General features: G+C 36.9%; 2 protein-coding genes across 12 annotated transcripts in view; one reads left to right on the top strand and one right to left on the bottom strand.

The window, feature by feature from the left end:
- Positions 1 to 6466, bottom strand: part of PARPBP (PARP1 binding protein) — a 68269-nt gene extending 61803 nt beyond the window's left edge. For 7 of the 8 annotated variants that reach the window (XR_013522388.1, XR_013522387.1, XM_009004490.4 and 4 more), the window contains exons 1-2: positions 6361 to 6466; positions 2411 to 2566 (exon numbers count right to left, since the gene is read on the bottom strand). Coding sequence is in view for 6 of the 8 variants with exons in the window: in XM_009004490.4 (XP_009002738.1) it covers positions 2411 to 2563 (153 nt within the window). In the remaining 2 variants the exon portion in view is untranslated. Of the gene's footprint in view, positions 1 to 2410; positions 2567 to 5540; positions 5599 to 6360 lie in introns of all 8 variants that reach the window. The other variant, XM_035257397.3, reaches the window with a different exon arrangement.
- A 78-nt stretch (positions 6467 to 6544) lies between these two features.
- NUP37 (nucleoporin 37) overlaps positions 6545 to 19996 on the top strand; it is a 50396-nt gene continuing 36944 nt past the window's right edge. For 2 of the 4 annotated variants that reach the window (XM_002752908.4, XM_078338116.1), the window contains exons 1-3: positions 6545 to 6594; positions 8062 to 8282; positions 13660 to 13784. In XM_002752908.4, the coding sequence (XP_002752954.1) occupies positions 8127 to 8282; positions 13660 to 13784 (281 nt within the window). In that variant the 5' untranslated portion in view covers positions 6545 to 6594; positions 8062 to 8126. Of the gene's footprint in view, positions 7191 to 8060; positions 8283 to 9741; positions 9855 to 13659; positions 13785 to 19996 lie in introns of those variants that run through there. The other 2 variants (XM_035257400.3, XM_054238788.2) reach the window with 2 other exon arrangements.

Below are 19996 nucleotides of genomic sequence, written 5' to 3'. Positions count from 1 at the left end.
AAAAAAGCTATCATATGATCCTGCAATCCCAATACTGGGTATATATCCAAAGAAATGAAATAATAGTAGAGAGAGGTCAGTACTCCTATGGCCATTGCTGCATTATTCACAAAAGTCAAGATATGGAATCAACCTAAGTAATCATCAGTTTATGAATGGATACAAAATGTGCTATATATACACAATGGAATGCTATTCAGCCCTATAAAAGAGGGAAGCCTGACATTTGTAACAACATGGATGCACCTGGAGAACGTTATAGTAAGAGAAATAAGCCAGGCATAGAAAGACAAATACCACATGATCTCACTTACAAGTAGTGTGTTAAAAAGTAGAACTTACAGAAGTAGAAAGACAATGATGGTTACTAGGGGATGTGGGGGCCCAATGGGTTGGGTGGAAGGGGAGATACTCATCAAAGCATATACAATTTCAGTTAGGAGGAATGATTTTAAGAGATCTGTTGTACAACATGGTGCTGATAGTTAATAACACTGTGTTGTATCTTTGAAAACTGTTCAGAGAATACATTTTAAGTGTTCTCACCACAAAAGTGTTGAGAATGTGAAGTAATGTATATTAATTTGCTCTGTTAAGCCGTTTTACAATGTGTACATATTTCAAAATATATTATACATGATAAATAAAATTTTTTGTCAATTTAAAAAAACTAAATTTTTTTTTTAATTAAGTGATTTGTCTAAGGCCATCAGCCAAAAGGCTGAACTAGGCTATGAACCCAAGACAACTGACTCCTGGGCATTTATTCTTAGCTATAATACAAAACTGCTCTGTTTTATTAACAATATGTTTTGAGTATTTTTCCATGTTAATATATGCACATCTACCCAAACTATTTAATTATTGTATACTGTTCCACTGGTGATTTACAATGCTATATAGAACCAAACTCCAGGTGATACACATTTAGATTATTTATAGTTTATTTCATTATTAAAAATGAATATCTGCTATAAAAAAAGATACTTAAATGATCAAATAAACATTTAAATAAATTTTTAAACATGGTAGTTGTCCGGAAAATTAAAATGAAATACCACTTTTTTCTAATAAAATTTGCCATCTAATATGGAAAGAGGGTTAAAAAAAAATGGTACTCTCTTCCATTGCTGACATGAATGTAAATTCTTTTCTTTCTTTCTTTTTTTTTTTTTTTTTTTTGAGACAGGGTCTCACTCTGTTGCCCAGGCTAGAGTGCACTGGCATGATCTTGGCTCACTGCAGCCTCAACCTCCCAGGCTCAAGTGATCCTCACCTCAGTCTCCCGAGTAGCTGGGACTACAGGCGCATACCACCACACACAGCTAATTTTTGTATTTTTTTGTAGACACAAGGTTTTACCATGTTGCCCAGGCTGGTCTAGAACTTCTGGACTGAAGCGATCTGCCCATCCTGGCCTTTCAGAGTGCTGCAATTACAGGTATGATCCAGTGTGCCTGGCCCATAAATGTAACTAACTGCCACATGGAAGATAAAGATGTGTCTATCATGTAACTACTTAAATAAGGAGCCTAAAGAACCTCTTGCTCGGTGCAAACATTTCATTTCAAGGCAAAACTAACACAAAAGAACATTAGTCTAAAGATCCACCAATAAATAAAATGTAGCAGTCTGATATGACTAGAGTAGCTGGGATTACCTGCGTCCACCACCATGCCCAGTTAATTTTTGTATTTTTAGTAGATACATTGAAACTAATTCTACCCTTCAAACATCCTCTTCTCTGGTCAAGTCAGTAACTTTACCAAATTCAAACTATGACTTTGATTCCCCTGGACCCTTCTTCTGAACTAACCTTCCTCATCATCCCTCCTCTACAGCCTTCTCTTCCTAATCTAAAATCTATCTAATATTACAAACCCTTTCCTTACCACTCTATCCTACATTATCCCTCCGTCATCTGAATACTTAGCTAGGGCTTAATTCCAAACACTAGTTTGGCTCAAGCTACCTAAGTAAGAATCACTGCATGGAGATTTTTTAAAGGCAGTTTCCAGCATCTCAGTGGAGATTAGGAGTATTTCCAGAATTGGGGTATAAGAGCCAGTAGTTTTTAAATGTTTAGGGAACAAAGGAAGTCTTATTACATAAAAATAATTTGACCACAATACTAATGGTTACATGTTTATCCTAAGTCTTCCTATTAAACATCGAATGTGCATATCCCATGTATAATTATACATTGGAAGAGCTTAATTTTGAAATAATTCATTTCAAATTCGATTGTAATATTTTGACACAGATACATAGAGGCATTTGTGAAAATGGTGTATTATCATAGAAGGGCACATATTAAGAAATTAATATTCTTAGGCTTAAGTTTATTCAAACGGGCAACAATGAAATTTTGCTTTAAAAACACAAGTTAACCTAAATATAGTTTACCAACCTGCTTGTTGTTCTCCGCCATGGAAAGCTGCAATGCCAACAGCATGGAGTCTGCACCACATACAGTAGTTCTCTCAGAGTTACAAAGAGCATGCCAATTCTTTCGAAACTCTTTAATCATATCCAAGACAGACTTCTGATTAAGCACAGCCATTATCTTAAAGTAGGACAGAATACAAAGTTAAAGTACCTTATGTTAACTGGAAATTAACATTTAACATGTATAAGCAAGCACAGATAGAGATAAATATCCAGTGAATGAGAGGTTATTTCATATTTACCAAGATTGCTTTTAATTAAATTTAGGAAAATAAAATAATACAATTTCTGCACAATCATATTTTCCTCCCCTTTAGTTTCTTAAGCCAAACCTTTTGAAAGAACAAAATCCAGCCTTTAGTTCTGAAAATTCACACAACATGCAAATTTATTGCAAACTTGTAATTACAAACACACCTAAAGCTGTATTTAAATATGTATATTTGTTTTGAGATAGATAATATCTGATAGATTGCAAAAAAAAAAAAGCCAATTTCCTCCCATCCCATATTGTCCCAAAAGAGGTGGCCTATTTTTCTACCCCTTTGAATATGGACCAGCCTTGTGACTTGATTTAACCAACAGAATGTGGCAAGAATGATGCTGTGGGAGTTCTGAGCTTAGGCCTTAAGTGGTGTGTTGCCTAAGTATTAACACAATAGGCCTCAGTGCTATCCTCTTTGAAGCTGGAGTCCAGTCCAGGCACTTAGATTTCAGAAGTGTTTCCAGTAAGAGTGGCTCACTGTGCTAAACTGTTCATACAAACAATATAGTTTATGCTAAACACTCACTTTTCTTCTGAGTCTGAAATTTTGGTACATGTCAGACAATGGATGCCTTTATGTTCAGCCCCCAATAAAAACCCTGGGCACTGAACCTCTAATAAGCTTCCCTAGTAGACATTTCACATGTGTTGTCACAACCTGTTACTGGAGGAATTGTGTTCTGTGTGACCACTAGAATATCACCTAGCAGTGTCTTGCCCAAATTGCTGATCCACAGAATCATAAGAAAATGGCTATTTTAAAACGATAACTTTTGAAGTGGTTTGGTACACAGTATTACATAACCAATAAAATAGCTAATAGAAGCCAACTTGGTGCCAGTAGGCTTAATATTGATTACCTCATTTAATTCTCATAAGTGTCTGACAAGACAGATGTATTATTACTCTCATTTTATCTAAAATAATATCCCATGTCACTCAGCTTATAAATGGACAAACAGCATAAACCCAAGATGTCTAACTCTATAAGCTGTGTTCTTAAAGCATTATGCTAAATAACTTCTCCCGATGCACACAAAAGTCTTTCAAAATAATTGGAGGTAGTGCCAATGTTTTATATATGGTATATGGGTATATAGTCTGGGTATTACTCCTAAAATAAATCTTTAGGAGTAAATTACTTACTGGTATTATTTAAAGGTAACATTATGAGATTCAATTGCTAGGAATGAAGACTCACTTGGGAATTAGACCATTCTGAAATGTGGAGGCATCCAATTCCTCTGAGTTTACAGACATGCCTGCTAAAATTTTTTTCCTACTTTCTTTTACGTATCCAAGTCTCCAACATATTCACATGGGCATCATCTTATTTAGGTATTTTCCTGTATTCATTCCATTCATTGACTCCTGCTATCCATTTCTTCTACTTTTATGTGGCATAAACAGAATCCCAGATGTCTACTGGCATCTTTGGTTTGTACGATCAAGAACAAAGATATATGCCACTTGCAATATAATTAAATTATAGACACAATCTATGATGCAACTTAAAGATACCAATAGAAGATCAGAGATTAATTATTTACATAAATGCATCTCCTAGTAAACAGCTGAGTGTTGTATTTCTCTTCAAAAAATCACCCTCATCTCTTGAAAGAAAAAAAAAGTGAAGAAGTACAGCTTCAGTGACATAACTTTGCATGAAATAAATTTGTAGGAGTAAATTACTTACTGGTATTATTTAAAGGTAGTATTATGAGATTTGATTGTTATGAATGAAGACTCACTTGGGAATTAGACTATTCTGAAGTGTGGCTCCACCACTTACTAGCTGTGAGATCTTGGCCAAGTTACATCACCTTTCCCTGTCTCAGCTTCCTCATAATGAAATTGAAAACCTGATCCCATAGGGTTTTATGACAAGTAAACAATATAAACAGAAGTAAAACTTTTAGACCAGTGCCTGGCACACATAAAAGCACATTAGCTATTATCATGCATTATGAGTTTCTAAGTTGTTTTGAGTTAAAAGTAAAACAGCATTGGCCAGGCATGGTAGTTCACACCTGTAATACTAGCACTTTGGGAAGCCAACGCTTGTGTGTCACCTGAGGTTAGGAGTTTGAGACCAGCCTGGCCAACATGGTGAAACCCCATCTACTAAAAATTAGCTGGGTGTGGTGGCACGCATCAGTAATTCTAGCTACTCGGGAGGCTGAGACAGGAGAATCGCTTGAACCCGGGAGGTGGAGGTTGCAGTGAGCTGATATCACACCACTGCACTCCAGCCTAGGCAACAGAGCGAGACTCCATCATATATATATGTGTGAAATATATATATGAAATATATATATGCATATATGTGTGAAATATATATATGCATATATATATGTATGAAATATATATATATATGTATGAAAGCATCACCATGGGTGACAGAAAACCAAGAATCTCATTCAGGGATCAGCTAACTTTTTGGAAAGGAAAAAACAGTAAATATTTGAGGCATAACACTACTCACTATGACCTGTAGTGTGGAAACAGCCGCTGACACACATAAACAAACAAATGGGCATAGCTGTGCTCCAAGAAAACTTTTTTTATGGACAGTAAAATTTAAATTTCATGTAAGTTTTACAAATCACAAAACATTATTCTTTTCATTTTTGTTCCCCAACTATATAAACATGTAAAACTCATTCTTAGCTCAGGAGGTGGCTGCACAGAAACAGGCAGCACAGCTAGTTTGCCAACCCCTGGTCTAGCCCCAGCTTTTCCTGTAGCTAGCTGGCTGTGGGAGCCTAAGCGGTTAGCCTTACCCATGGTTGCCTAGGTGGAGGCATCATCACACAGAAATACTCACCTTCCAGTCCGTTGTGAGTCAATGAGACAATAAATATGCCAGCATTCTTAATGGCAGGCTTCACCATATAAAAAACAGGTAGAAAAAGACAGCAGCGATAATAAACACTTGTTTTTTAAAAAATTGGATTCCAAGCTGCTCTAGAGCACAAACTGTGAGACAGAAAATGTTAGCGGGCAGGCAGTGTGAAATGGTTGAAAAAACTACACTTGCAAGTCAGATACCACAGGGTTCGCTTCCAGGCTCCCCCATTTATGGTATTTAACATTTTGATGAGCACAAGTTTCTTCACCTGAAAAACCAGGAAGGGAATTCCTACCTCATAGAATAATGAAATGTTTTTAAAACAAGTACATAACCCACCTAGTGCCAGGCATTTAGTAGGTGCTCAATTTTAAAATGGCACTCGAAGTCATTATCAGTGTTAGAGTGCAAGTCCCAAAGGCTCCTTGGGAGGCTTTAACTAATCGGGGGTAGGGGAAAGTTGAGGAAGGGGAAAGTTGGAGTCTGAGTGCATCATGGGACTAGAACCCTGGTTTCCTGCCTAACTAATGGAAGTTAAGCAGGCGTCTATGGGCCTGTCTTACAAGCTGCAGACGAACCTTCAGAGTCTTCCAATTCCATCGCTAGATACTGTGAACTCCCCCTACACCCCCAAGCCCAACCAGAGTTCCAGGGCGAAGTCACTACACCTTGATACCTCGGTCCGACGGCACTTTGCTACGACCGAGGTATTATTGTGCAAAGCATCATCAAAAACTACAGCCTGAATCACCGCTTAAAAATGCGACAGGACAGGTGGGGCAAACGCGAGACTTACCTGGTTACAGGAAGACCCGAAGGCGCAAGCTAGTGTGTGCAGAAAGATCCCCCAAGGACCGCCCCTCAGGTGCAGCCGCCGCCGTAGCCGCAGACGAGTACATTTCAAACCTCGCGGGAGACCTCGGAAGCCAATCGCTGCGCTCGCCCTCCGACCCGGAAGCAAAGCCAGCGCGCGTCGCGGCAGCCCGCATCGAAGACCAGCTTGCCTCTGGTCGCTTCCAGGCGCTCTGCGGTGCGTATCGAGCGGGGAGTCCACGAGGCAGCGACGGCTTTTTGCCGGCCGTCCCGCCCTGCCTCTCTATCCCCGGGAGTTCTTCTGTCCCACCTCGGGCCCCGGGAGGAGGGAGCGGGGTCTTGTGGCACTCACCTGGTCCTGGTAGAGGTGTCGGGGTTCATTGCAGGGACTTATCTTGTTTCCTCCCTTCTTCTCTGCCCTTCTAGTTTTACGGGGGCAAGTCCTGCCCAACGTGTACGGTGAGGCCTTGGGCACTGCTTTAATTATCAGTGGTTGTGGGAACTGGACAGTTTCCTGACCTCGAATCTCTTGCACTTACGCTTCTCTGCCTCCGTGTCCATAACACTTTCTGGTCACCCTTAACAAGTCTCCAGTCCCGGATGTCCATTCCTAAGATTACTAGTTTATAAGCGTCTCCAGGTGGGACTCATCTGATTCTCAGTATTCTTCAGGTACTTGATAGGTTTGTTACTGAGCCCAACTGTTTTCAGGAAAACCCTTGTGTCGAATTAAAACACAAAAAACAAAAACTCTAAAACCCGTCATTCTCATATGGGAATGCTACTTCCAGAGTGCACACTAGTCCTTGACAGGTTAGTTAAGGTCTCGTGCCTAGTTTTAAGAATATTATTTTTACTTATTTTAAGTTCTGGGATACATGTGTGGAACGTACAGGTTTATTACAAAGGTAAACGTTTGCTGTGGTGGTTTGCTGCACCTACCAACCCATCACCTAGGTATTAAGCTCCGCATGCATTAGCTATTTATCGTGATGCTCTTCCTCTCCCCGGCCCCCTGAATATTATTTTTTATCACACATTTTGGCACTCCTTAAAACAGATCCTGTATTTTGTATCTGTTTATATGATAGTACTTTTCACGTTGAATCATACCTATCCCTAAAATTGTGGTCTCCTTCAAGTCAGGAGGCTGTGTTTTTCTTCATTAGCACTGGTTCTCCACACACAATGAACTCTTGCAAATCCTGGCTCTGCTTATGAGCTTGGCAAGTTAACCTACTGAAGCCTCAGTTTCTCCATCTACAAAATGGAGACAAGAGGTAGTACCTGCCTATAGGTATGTACAGATATCAATCATGTCAGTAAAATGGTTAATATGGCACCTACAAATAATGCTTCACAAATGTTATTAATTTCTATTAACATATTTGCTATTAAAATTATTCCATCTTAATATGGAATACTATTTCTTTTAGATAATCTAAACAGAACTTTATGGTATTATTGTCTGCTATAATCACAGATTTGGAAAAGAGCTGTGGAGCAAATGTGGAATCATTAATATTAATAACTAGATTTAATAAAGTACTTTTCCCTTGATAAGTACTTTAAATGTTTCATTTGAGCTTTCTGTCTCATTGTAACACCACAACCTTATTTTGATGCATTTGTGGAATGACTGATACTTTGACTGTTCTAATTGTATCTGTGCTGTAATCCACAGTTTCGTGACCTTGTCCAGTAGAAGGCTATTTAATTTTTACAACTGCTTGAATTTTGGCATACAAGATGAAGCAAGATGCCTCAAGAAATGCTGCCTACACTGTGGATTGTGAAGATTATGTGCATGTGGTAGAATTTAATCCCTTTGAGACTGGGGATTCAGGAAACCTAATTGCATATGGTGGCAATAATTATGTTGTCATTGGCACGTGTACGTTTCAGGTTAGTCTACAAAACTGCACTGAATGACAGTGAAGCTATTTCACCGATAAAAGAATTTATACAAACCAAATCTAAACTTTGAAAATATATTGAGTTTGAATGTTAAACAGAGATAACACGCATAGAGTAAGATGTTCCCAGTTATATGTGCCTGAGATTTGTGTAAACATTATATAGATAGTGAAAAAGAATAGTATAAGGCTTCTCTTTTGCCTCATGGTCATTAGTGGAATGTTCTGCTAATTGAAGGTCATGATTAACTGAGCATTAGTATGTACAGGAAAAAAAAACAATTTAAATGAGAGCCAATTAATTATGGTTTTTCTACATTCTGCTTTGACACACAAAGTCAGCTAATATTCAGAGCCTGAAAATTGATCTTCCAGGAGATTTTATAGTTTTTATAACATTTAGCTTTCCTATTAGTGTGCTGTCATATTGTTTGTGCATACAGAGTGTACAAAGTATGGGCCATATTAATTGAGCAGGCATTTAAGCATTGCCATTAAGAGCATGAATTCTAGAACCAGAATGCCTACATGTTCACTCCTGCTTGGCTTTACTTCTTACTAGCTATGCAACCTTGAATCAAATATTTAACTTCTCCTGTAAACATGAGGAAAATAATGCTCCGATTTTAGCATATGTAAAATTCCAAGAGGGCATCTGACAACATTGTAATTCATATGTATGTTTTAGTTGTCATTGATATGGGCAGTGGTAACACTCTCAGATTTAATCACCAAAGTAAGATTGCTTTGTGGTGTACATACATCATGCTTTCTGAGAGGAAAGCTAGTTTTACCTGTAAGAGAGACTTTGAACAATGAAGGTTCAACCCTCAGGACTAGCTTGTTAATCCTTTATCTGAATATTATTAATAGAACTGTATTTCTCAAATTATAATGCACAATTTTCAAAGATTTAAAATAACTATCACTGAAGTGATATTATATTGTTATAGTTATTTCTTCCTTTACTGAGAAGGCAATTCTGTATCTTAGAGTATTCTGACATCAAAAATGCAATTTGGCATTTTATAGTACAATAAATATATAAAGCTTTACAAATTGGGATATAGTCATATTTATCCTAAGAGAAAATATGAATTTAACATTTCACTTTGTTGCTGTCTGAGTAGAATATGACAGCTTCTTGGCTATCCCATACTGTCTCTTTGGGTTGATGTAGAAATTAATAGCTTTTAGACTAAATATGACCCTCATCCTTAGATGGACTCGGTTTAGGATCATAAAAAGTCATATGATTAAGACAATGTAACGTACTTGAAATTTCAAGACCTGACGAAAAACCATTTCTTTAATGGAAGCCACCAATGCACAAAACAGTAAAGCAGCCCCTACAGGTAAAACTAACTTTTTAATTCATTACTCTTAAAATTAATAACTGGACATAAAATTGTATTCGAAAACACTGAAAAATGTTTCTCATGATTAAGAAATGTTGAAAGAGAAAGTCAATGGAGAACAAATTAAGAAAAAGGAAAGGCAAAGATGAGAGAGGGAGAAGATGAGAAAGAGAAGGAAAATGACAAAATGGAAAAAAGAACTGGTATAAACATTTCTGTTCTGTTTTGGGTTACAGACACATGTATTGTCTCAGTTGATCCTGATACCTGTGAGATTAACAATGTAGGTCTCATTACGAAGGAAAAAATTAGATTTTTATTAATTTGGACAATAGTAAACACAAATTATATTCTGTACCAGACATTGGAAATACAATTAAATAAGTCCATTTCAAAATAAATTACTGCTTTTCTTTGAAGTTATTTTTTAATGTAACTAAACACTGTTAAATATTATTACTGTTCTCTTGTCCTAGAATTTCAAGTTCCATTGCACCCAATTTTATGCCTCTTGAGAGAAAATAAGTAAAGGTAAATTAAGTGGAAAGATTTCCACATTCCTGTCAGAAAGACAATCCTTATTTTAAGGCTATTTAGAAAATGTTGTAGAAACAGTGAATTTGAATTTCAACAAAGCATTTTTCAGAATCTCATGCTGTCCCTTTTATTATGATGGAAATATGAGCTTCTAAATGATAGTGCCGTTAAACTGGTGTTATGTATTTGTCAAATATTCATTAAGTGCATACCGGGTGCCAAGAAGTGAAAAAAGTATGGACCATGTCCTTAAGGAGATTTTCAATATAAAGCAGTACAATGAGAAAAATGTTATAAAAACCTTTCTTAAGAGGAGCATGGACATAGGTGCTTGCCTAAATCAGTGTTCTCATGCAAGTTCTACTAGAGGCCTCAATTCACTAATGAAGACCCTTTGAATAGACTTAGAAATCTTGTATGTATTTTACACTTTTTAAAGTGTGCACGTATCAAATACAGCTAGCCCCATTTCACATGCTTCATAAGGTCCTGCGTGGCTGCCATATCAGACAGCACAGTTCTCTCTGTATCATCCTCTGTAAATTGCCAATAATCTTTAATATTATGATAATAATACTCTTTAGTTCTCAGCAGTATATTAGGATTCAGAGGATATATTTTAATATAAATTTCAGAGTAGTGTCTTAAAGTTTAAAACTGTGAAAGAGGTATTAGACTCAGAAAGGTAAATGGATTTTATGTTGTTACCTCTATTTGAATGAACAGAGTTGTTGCTTACAATGCTTTCAGGCTGAGGCTGAATCTGCTGCTCAGTGTGTATTCACCTAGGGAAGATAACTATGGCCAGATATTTGCCATCATTCAATTAGACTTAGTTTGTGGGGTTCCAGAGATGGAACATGGAACAATGAATAGAATTTACATGGAAACAAATTTTGGCTTAAGTTTAAGAACTCTTCTAATAATTAGAGCTATCCCCCAATTGAATAACTGGCTAGTGGCTACCATAGAAGTAGCTAGTTCCCTCTCACTGGAAGTGTTCAGAGAGGGGTTGTATAAACTCTTTTTATCAGATGCTCTCCTAGGGATTCAAGCATTAGGGGAAAGAATTGAACTAGAGAAACTTCACAGTCTTGACTAACTGAAATTCTGCATTTGTACTTAAATGGGTGTGGTAGGAGGGCCAGCCAGTTTCAAACCCTTATAATAACCCTTCCATCAACCTGGCTTTGCCCCGACCTCAAATATGCTGCAGGCTTGTATAATCATTTGTAATACAGTAAGTTTTCCAAAGTTTCTTAATTTCCTGCCTGTACCATTCCTGCTTATACCCAAACTAAATCCAAAATAACATTTGCCTCTGCCTATACCATACACACACCCTGGCCTTTTAGTTGGCTCAGTGCAAACAGTACTGCCAGGAAAAGAAGTTTCACTGGTAACATAAAAAACTCAAGCTATATCATACCTGGGACTTCTTTATCCCCATGACCATCCAGTAGTTCCATATGTAATTTGGGTAACAAATTATAGGACCTGATTGTCAACAATATTGTTTCAGTAGTAAGATGATGTGTATTTTCATATAAAAACTTCATTTTTAAGAGACTGATTTGTCAAGTTGGGAAGAATAGATATAACCCAAACTATGAAGTCAGCTATGATTAGGCTCCTAAACTTATTTTGGAGCTGTATAACACACAAATTACGAATTATAAAAGTTGACAGTGTTTTTCTTTCCTTGATAAGTGTATTTCTATTATTTCATTTATAGAAAACCTTTTCATGTTAACTCTAACTTCACCTGAAATTTAAAGTTATTTTCAAAGGGTATTTGAATTATGTAGAGAAAGATGAGTAATATATTTGTAAAATGACTTTACTAGGATCCCAAAGGCTATCCTAGAAAAATCAGCATATCCACTTGGATTTCATTCGAGTATACATTATAAAACTTTGCATTTAGATTCTGGGTGAATGGAATTCTTAGATCAGGCCTTCAAGTAATTCCTATCAATATAGACATACGTATTTCATTAAATACCAAGTTTCACCTGCTGTATTTTTTTTCCTGATATTTTAAATCTTGTACACTTTATAAAAAAAGAAAAACCTGTGGTTAATACACAAGATTCCTTGGACAAATTTGTCATGAAAATTTTGCTTTAGTCTCTAGACCCAGTTCAGATATTGATTTAAATAACAATGATGATTTACTTATTTTTAAAATTACAAAAATTTTTATGATTTTTTTTTCTTTTTTACCTTTCCTATTGTGCTGGGCAGTATTTTAATGCATAGAAAATATACATTATTCATAAAGGCATAAAGAATAATAAGATGGTTCCCTATATAACTGCTACCTAGTTTAAGAAATGGAACATTAGCAATTCTTTTGAGGCCCCCTCAGTATCCTTCCCTTACTCATGGTAGGTATTTTGCATGGCAGGGTTTTCTGTTTGTCTTTTTTTTTCCCTGCTTCCCCCTTAAGGGCCCTGGATCTATACTGAGATCTGTCATCTGGCATCCTTCCTTGTGCAGGCACTAGGATTTGTCTCCTCTCTCTTGCAAACTGAAACTTTAAATCATTGCATGTGGGCAGATGCCCTTATAACAGCTGCATTCCTTGGTACTCATTTGCTTGTTTGTATTTGGATTTTTGCAATGTTGTAATGGAAGAGCTTTTCATGTTTTTGTCCCCATTTACAGCGCTAGATGCCTTGACTTTTAAAGTTGATTTTTTTTTTACCTTCCCGTGAGAATAAACTGAAATCATTTTTGTAGAGCTGAACTAGATAAATAAGCCAAGTTTATTAAGCATTTATTCCCAGAATAAAATATCTAAAACTAAATTAACCAGATTATTTCTTACATATTCACTATTCATAGACTATAATAGTCCAGATGAATTATTTGTAGCATCTTACACACGTATAATGCCAGAAGTAATACTACATGGAAATCATTGACACTGATTATAAAGACTTAGAGGCATCATAAGGTCCCAAAGTATTTTCCATTTAATCAGAATGTTCAGTATATATTTTTAATATTGTCAGTAGATAATCCAGTTCTGGTAATTTATTTACTAGAATATTTTGATTCTTTAGAGCATTCCATTTTCTTTGTTTTCTTTTTTTATAATGTAGAGACATGGTCTCACTATGTTGCCCAGGCTGGTCTCAAGCTCCTGAGCTTAAGCAGTCCTTCCACCTCAGTCCCCCAAAATATTGAGATTATAGATGTGAGTCACCACACCCCAACAAGCAATCCATTTTCATTGAATTTATTATGAAATGCCTCATAAGATAAAGTAGGACATGTTTATCATTTATTTCTAATTGCCTTAGAGAGTTATTTTGTGAGGCTAAGGTAAGTTTGGATTTTTTTAATTCAGTGAACTAATTCTCAAAATTTTTCAAAAGCATACACATAGCCTCCTGATAAATTCATTTTAATGAAATAATACTGTTTGTTTTCATAACTTACTAAAATCTTTACTGTGCTTAGGAAGAAGAAGCAGACGTTCAAGGCATTCAGTATAAAACACTTCGAACATTTCACCATGGAGTCAGGGTTGACGGTATAGCTTGGAGCCCAGAGACTAGACTTGATTCATTGCCTCCAATAATCAAGTAAGTTTAACAGCACCAAATGCATTCTTTACTAATGTATTTTGATTGTGTTACATGATCTGAAGTCTGATTATAGATACTTTTTTCTCCATTTCCATTTTCCACAACCCAAGATACTAGGTATTTTTATATTTGCTATTACTTAATAATTTAGGCTTATCATCTGAATTTGTGATTTAAATATACAGCCATGACTATGATAACTTGACCATGTGTTTGAGCCAAACTACACAGCTTTTTACATGGGCTTCATCTGAATCAAGGTTTTTACAGAGTCTTCACTAATTCACAACTTTATTGAAACTACAACTCTTTTAATAAAAGACATTAATGAGCAGTTGAGACATTAATGAGCCTTCCTTACCCCACATAGACTAAGATCACATTTTCATGTCTCACAATATGTAAATCTGTAATTCTGGGCTTTGGACTTCAGTTTTTGTGAAAGTGTTTAAAAAGAATGATGGTTTTCCGAGAAAAAAGTCCTGGCAATGCCTGCTGAAGTCTTCTTTACAGGGGCAAGAATATGTTACATTATTTAAGATTTGTTACAAAACACTAGCCTTGTCTCCACAAATGTCAAATCTAAAAGATGTGTCTTCTTTTAGTAAGAGATACTTAGCAACTAAAAGTTATCAACTATTATGCTGATAGTTGATCCTTTAATTTTTTTAATTAAAGAATAATTTAGATACTCTGAAATTCTCAGTATTAACGGTACAATTTGATCAGTATTGACAAATGCATACGTTTGTATAACCCACACTCTATTCATGCACAGTGTTTTTGTCCCCCAAGAAAGTTACTTCATATTCCCTTCCAGTTAATCACTGTACCCCATTCCCTACAGAAGCAACTGTTGATCTGGATTCTATTACCAGAAATCAGTTTTGCCTATTCTAGAACTTCATATGAGTGGAATCATACAGAATTTTTTTTGTGTCTGGCTCAGTGTTTTTGAATTTTTTCCACATTGTTATGTATACCAGTGCATTTTAAGTAGTACTCCATTGCAGTGTATCAATAGATGATAGTCTGTTTATTCATTCTTCTATCAATGGGTACCAATACGGTTTCCAGTGTTTAGTTATTATTTTTTGCTGAATACTGCTTTTAGTGGTTATATGGTTTAATTTATCTTAGGAGTAGAATTGTTGAGTCACAGGGTAGATGTATGTTTAACATTTTAAGAAAGTCCCAGTTTCTAAAGTGGTTCTGCCATTTCATATGTTCACCAGTCATCTACGGGTGGTCTCCCTACTCTCCAACACTCATTGATTCATTTTGAGACAAGTTCTAGCTCTATCACCCAAGCTACAGTACAGTGACACCATCTCCACTCACTGCAATCTCTACCTCCCAGGCTCAAGCCATCTTCCCACCTCAGCCTCCTGAGTAGCTGGGACTATAGGCATACATCACCATGCCTGGCTAATTTTTGGATTTTTTTGTAGAGACAGGGATTTGCCATGTTGCCCAGGCTGGTCTCAAACTCCTGAGCTCAGGCAATCCATCTCCCTCGGCCTCCCAAAGTTCTGGGATGATAGGCGTGAGCCACCATACCTGGCCTATACCCCAACATTTATTATTGTCTATCTTTTTATTTTCTTTTTCTTTTTCTTTTCTTTTCTTTCTTTTTTTTTTTTTTTTTTTTTTTTCTGATACAGAATCACACTCTATTACTCAGGCTGCCATCCAGACCCATGATTATGACTCACTGCAGCCTCAACCTCCCTTGTCTCAGCCTCAACCCTGCCTCTCACCTCAGCCTCCCAAGTAGCTGGAACTACAGGCATGCGCTGCCACTCCCAGCTAATTTTTGTATTTTTTGCAGTGATGGGGTTTCACTGTGTTACCCAGTCTGGTCTCGAGCACCTGGGCTTGAGCAGTTCACGCATCTTCTTGACCTCCCAAAGTGTTAGGATTACAGGTGTGAGCCACTGTGGTTAGCGTTTCTTTTTAGTTTTAGCCATTCTGGTTGATGCTGCAATGACATTTCCATGATGACTAATGATGTTGATGCTTTTTTGGTGTATTTGTTTCTTCTATTAGAAATCTTTGTGTGATTTTTTTTTTCAGGTTGCATGTTTTTTCCTAAAGCCTTTACCAATATTTAGTTAACTTAATTTTGAATAATCTAACAATAGCTTTTGTCAGCATATGTAATAATATCATTACCAAAGCTGGTGTGCTGTTCATTTCCTTTTATGTTAAAAGAAACTGGTCACAATATCCAGACCCAAATAAGAGCAAAGTCTCTTTGATTCTTTAAATTTTGAAAGCTGTGGAAACAGTCGTCTTCCCTTGGTTTTGAGTTAAGTTTTGTGATACATTCTTTAACCTGGATATTCAACTCTTGTGTTCTGTGCTCTCCTTGTTGCTTAATACTTGTTTATCTATCCTCTTTTTAGTGAATTCGCTGTGTTTGATCATTTCTGGTGGGTGTTTTTGTTTAGTTTGTTTTTCTTAGTTTTCGGTAAACTGTCTCAAGTCCTTTTTGGAATTATACAAATAACAATAACAAATTTAAAAGACATTAGCAAGACATTAATTTTAGACTATTTTTAGAGCAAGCTGACAGCACAATCTTGTTTTCAAATAAATTATTATTATAAAAATGATAAATGCTTAATAGATAAAATTTAGAAAACAGAAAATAAAAAGGATAAGAATGCCATTTATGCTCCCAATACTCTTTCCATTTTTTATACATAGTTGTACATAATTGTGATTATACTTAGTAACTCTCTATACTTTTTTTAACTTTACTTTTTTAGTAATATTCTAAAATAGTAGTCCATCACCATGACTAAGGTATAACTCAGCATCTCTCTTACCATCGTTAGTTTTTATCTTACATTTAGAAACCCTTCATGATGGCTTATGATTAGCATGTAGTTGCCTTAAATTCTCTTTCTCTCTGCCTTTCTGCTCTTTCTGTCCTTACTTGCTTTTCTTGCACAGTGGCTAGAGGATTCATTATTTATCTTATTTCAGCTCTCTGAGGTTTTCTGGTTCAATTAAAGGACCTAAATATCCCTACAACAGCAAGGATTCAAAGAAAAGTGGGGCAACACAAGGCTGGCTATAAAGTTTTGTGGGTTGGTTTGTTTGGTTTTATTTAAATCCTATTAAGAGTATTAATTATCCAAAAGAGAGCCCGCATAGCCAAGTCAATTCTAAGCAAAAAGAACACAGCAGGGGGCATCACACTACCGGATTTCAAACTATACTACAAGGCTACAGTAATCAAAACAGCATGGTACTGGTACCAAAACAGAGATATAGACCAATGGAACAAAACAGAGGCACCAGAGGCAACACAACATATCTACAACTATACAATCTTTGATAAACCTGACAAAAACAAGCAATGGGGAAAGGATTCCCTGTTTAACAAATGGTGTTGGGAAAACTGGCTAGCCATGTGCAGAAAGCAGAAACTGGACCCCTTCCTGACACCTTACACTAAAATTAACTCCAGATGGATTAAAGACTTAAACATAACACCTGGCATGATAAAAACCCTAGAAGGAAATCTAGGCAAAACTACCAGGACGTAGGAGTAGGCAAGGACTTCATGAACAAAACACCAAAAGCATTGGCAACAAAAGCCAAAATAGACAAATGGGACCTAATGAAACTCTACAGCTTCTGCACGACAAAAGAAACAGTCACTAGAGTGAATCGGCAACCAACAGAATGGGAAAAAATTTTTGCAGTCTACCCATCTGACAAAGGGCTGATATCCAGAATTTACAAAGAACGCAAATAGATTTACAGGAAAAAAACAAGCCCATTCAAAAGTGGGCAAAGGATATGAACAGATACTTTACGAAAGAAGACATATATGAGGCCAACAATCATATGAAAAAATGCTCATCGTCACTGGTCATCAGAGAGATGCAAATCAAAACCACATTGAGATACCATCTCACGCTAGTCAGAATGGCGATCATTAAAAAATCTGGAGACAACAGATGCTGGAGAGGATGTGGAGGAAAAGGAACACTTTTACGCTGTTGGTGGGAGTGTAAATTAGTTCAACCATTGTGGAAGACAGTGTGGCGATTCCACAAGGCCTTAGAAATAGAAATTGCATTTGACCCAGCAATCCCATTACTGGGTATATATCCAAAGGACTATAAATCATTCTACTATAAGGACGCATGTACACGAATGTTCATTGCAGCACTGTTTACAATAGCAAAGACCTGGAATCAACCCAAATGCCCATTGATAATAGACTGGATTGGAAAAATGTGGCACATATACACCATGGAATATTATGCAGCAATCAGAAATGATGAGTTCGTGTCATTTGTAGGGACATGGATGAATCTGGAGAACATCATCCTCAGCAAACTGACACAAGAACAGAAAACGAAACACCGCATATTCTCACTCATAGGTGGGTGATGAAAAATGAGAACACATGGACACAGAAAGGGGAGTACTAAACACTGGGGTCTATTGGGGGGAAAGGGAGGGCCAGTGGGAGGGGGAGGTGGGGAGGGATAGCCTGGGGAGAAATGCCAAATATGGGTGAAGGGGAGAAAGGAAGCAATACACACTGCCATGTGTGTACCTACGCAACTGTCTTGCATGTTCTGCTCATGTACCCCAAAACCTAAAATGCAATAAAAAATTTTTAAAAAAAAGTATTAATTATCTTTTAAAGTAAGTTTTCTTTGATTGCTGTAACTCTTTCTTTGTTTGCTGACATTTTTACTGAACTTGGCCTGATTTTGCATTAATAACCTTTTACATACCCTTTTAGTTGGGATATTTCTTTTAACAGCTTCCAGAATACCTTTTATCTGTTTTAGAGATGACATTTTGAAGAAAGTTTTATGATTTCATTATCCTATAACTGAGGAAATCTGTAGGAGACCCTCAACATGAGTGATATTGTGGCAAATTTATCTAGAGTTTCCTATGAGTAAAGAGATAATGAATACCCGAAGAACAAGACAAATTCAAAGGAAAAAGAATTAGGTAGAATAAGCTGTGTTTTACAGTTTTTCTTACCCTTTATTTGCATGTATAAAATATAGCATACATGCTTAAAAGTACATACAGTATGTATTAGGGCTCTCTAGAGGGACAGAACTAACAGGACAGATGTATACATGAAGGGGAGTTTATTAAGGAGTATGGACTCACACAATCACAAGGAGAAGTCCCACAATAAACCGTCTGCAAGCTGAGGAGCAAGTCTGAGTCCCAGAACATCACAAGTAGGGAAGCCAACAGTGCAGCCTTCAGTCTGTGGACTAAGGCCCAAGAGCCCCTGGCAAACCACTGCTGTACGTCTAAGACTCCAGAAGCTGAAGAACTTGAGTTTGATGGTCAAGGGCAGGAAGCATCCAACACAGGAGAAAGATGAAGACCGGAAGACTCAGCAAGTCAGCTCCTTCCACCTTCTTCTGTCTTTTTTATGGCTAGCTGCGCTGGCAGTCAGTTGGATTGTGCCCACCCACAATGTGGGTGTGTCTTCCCCTCCCAGTCCACTGACTCAAATGTTAATCTCTTCTGGCCGCACCCAGATAAACCAAGAACGAATACTTTGTATCCTTCAATCCTAATATTATCCATCACAGAGTATGTGCATTTTAACATGTTTATTGCAAAGTAAACACTCATGTAATCACAGAGATCAAGAGATAGGACGTCACTAGCCCTTGAGGTTGCCAGTGTATCCCTCTCCAATCAACCTTCTTTCCCCTTAAAGGCTATCATTTTCAAAATTATTAGGATAATCGTTACCTTGCCTTTTTTTGTAGTTTTGTGAGTTATTGATGCATCCCTTAGCAATATAGCTTAATTTTGCCTGCTTATGAACTTTTTTTGTTGTTGTTGGAATAACATTGAGTTTAGAAGTGGACATTTATCTAAAATCTGCTTTCTTCTGGAGATAATTTTGTATCTCTTAAAAGATCCAGACCCTGCACTGAATGAACTCATGATTTTATATATATATATTTATATATATTGTACTTTAGGTTCTGAGGTACCTATGCAGATCATGCAGGATTGTTGCACAGGTACATATATGGCAATGTGGTTTGCTGCCTCCATCCCCCCATCACCTATTTCTGGCATTTCTCCCCATGATTTCCCTTTCCAACCTCCCTACCTCCCGCTGTCCCTTCCAACAGACCCCAGTGTGTGATGCTTCCCTCCCTGTGTCCATGTGTTCTCATTGTTCA

Source organism: Callithrix jacchus, chromosome 9, assembly GCF_049354715.1.
Source record: "Callithrix jacchus isolate 240 chromosome 9, calJac240_pri, whole genome shotgun sequence".
Taxonomy (NCBI): domain Eukaryota; kingdom Metazoa; phylum Chordata; class Mammalia; order Primates; family Cebidae; genus Callithrix; species Callithrix jacchus.
The sequence above is the reverse complement of the archived record's forward strand: the minus strand, read 5'-3'. Positions and strand labels throughout refer to the sequence as shown.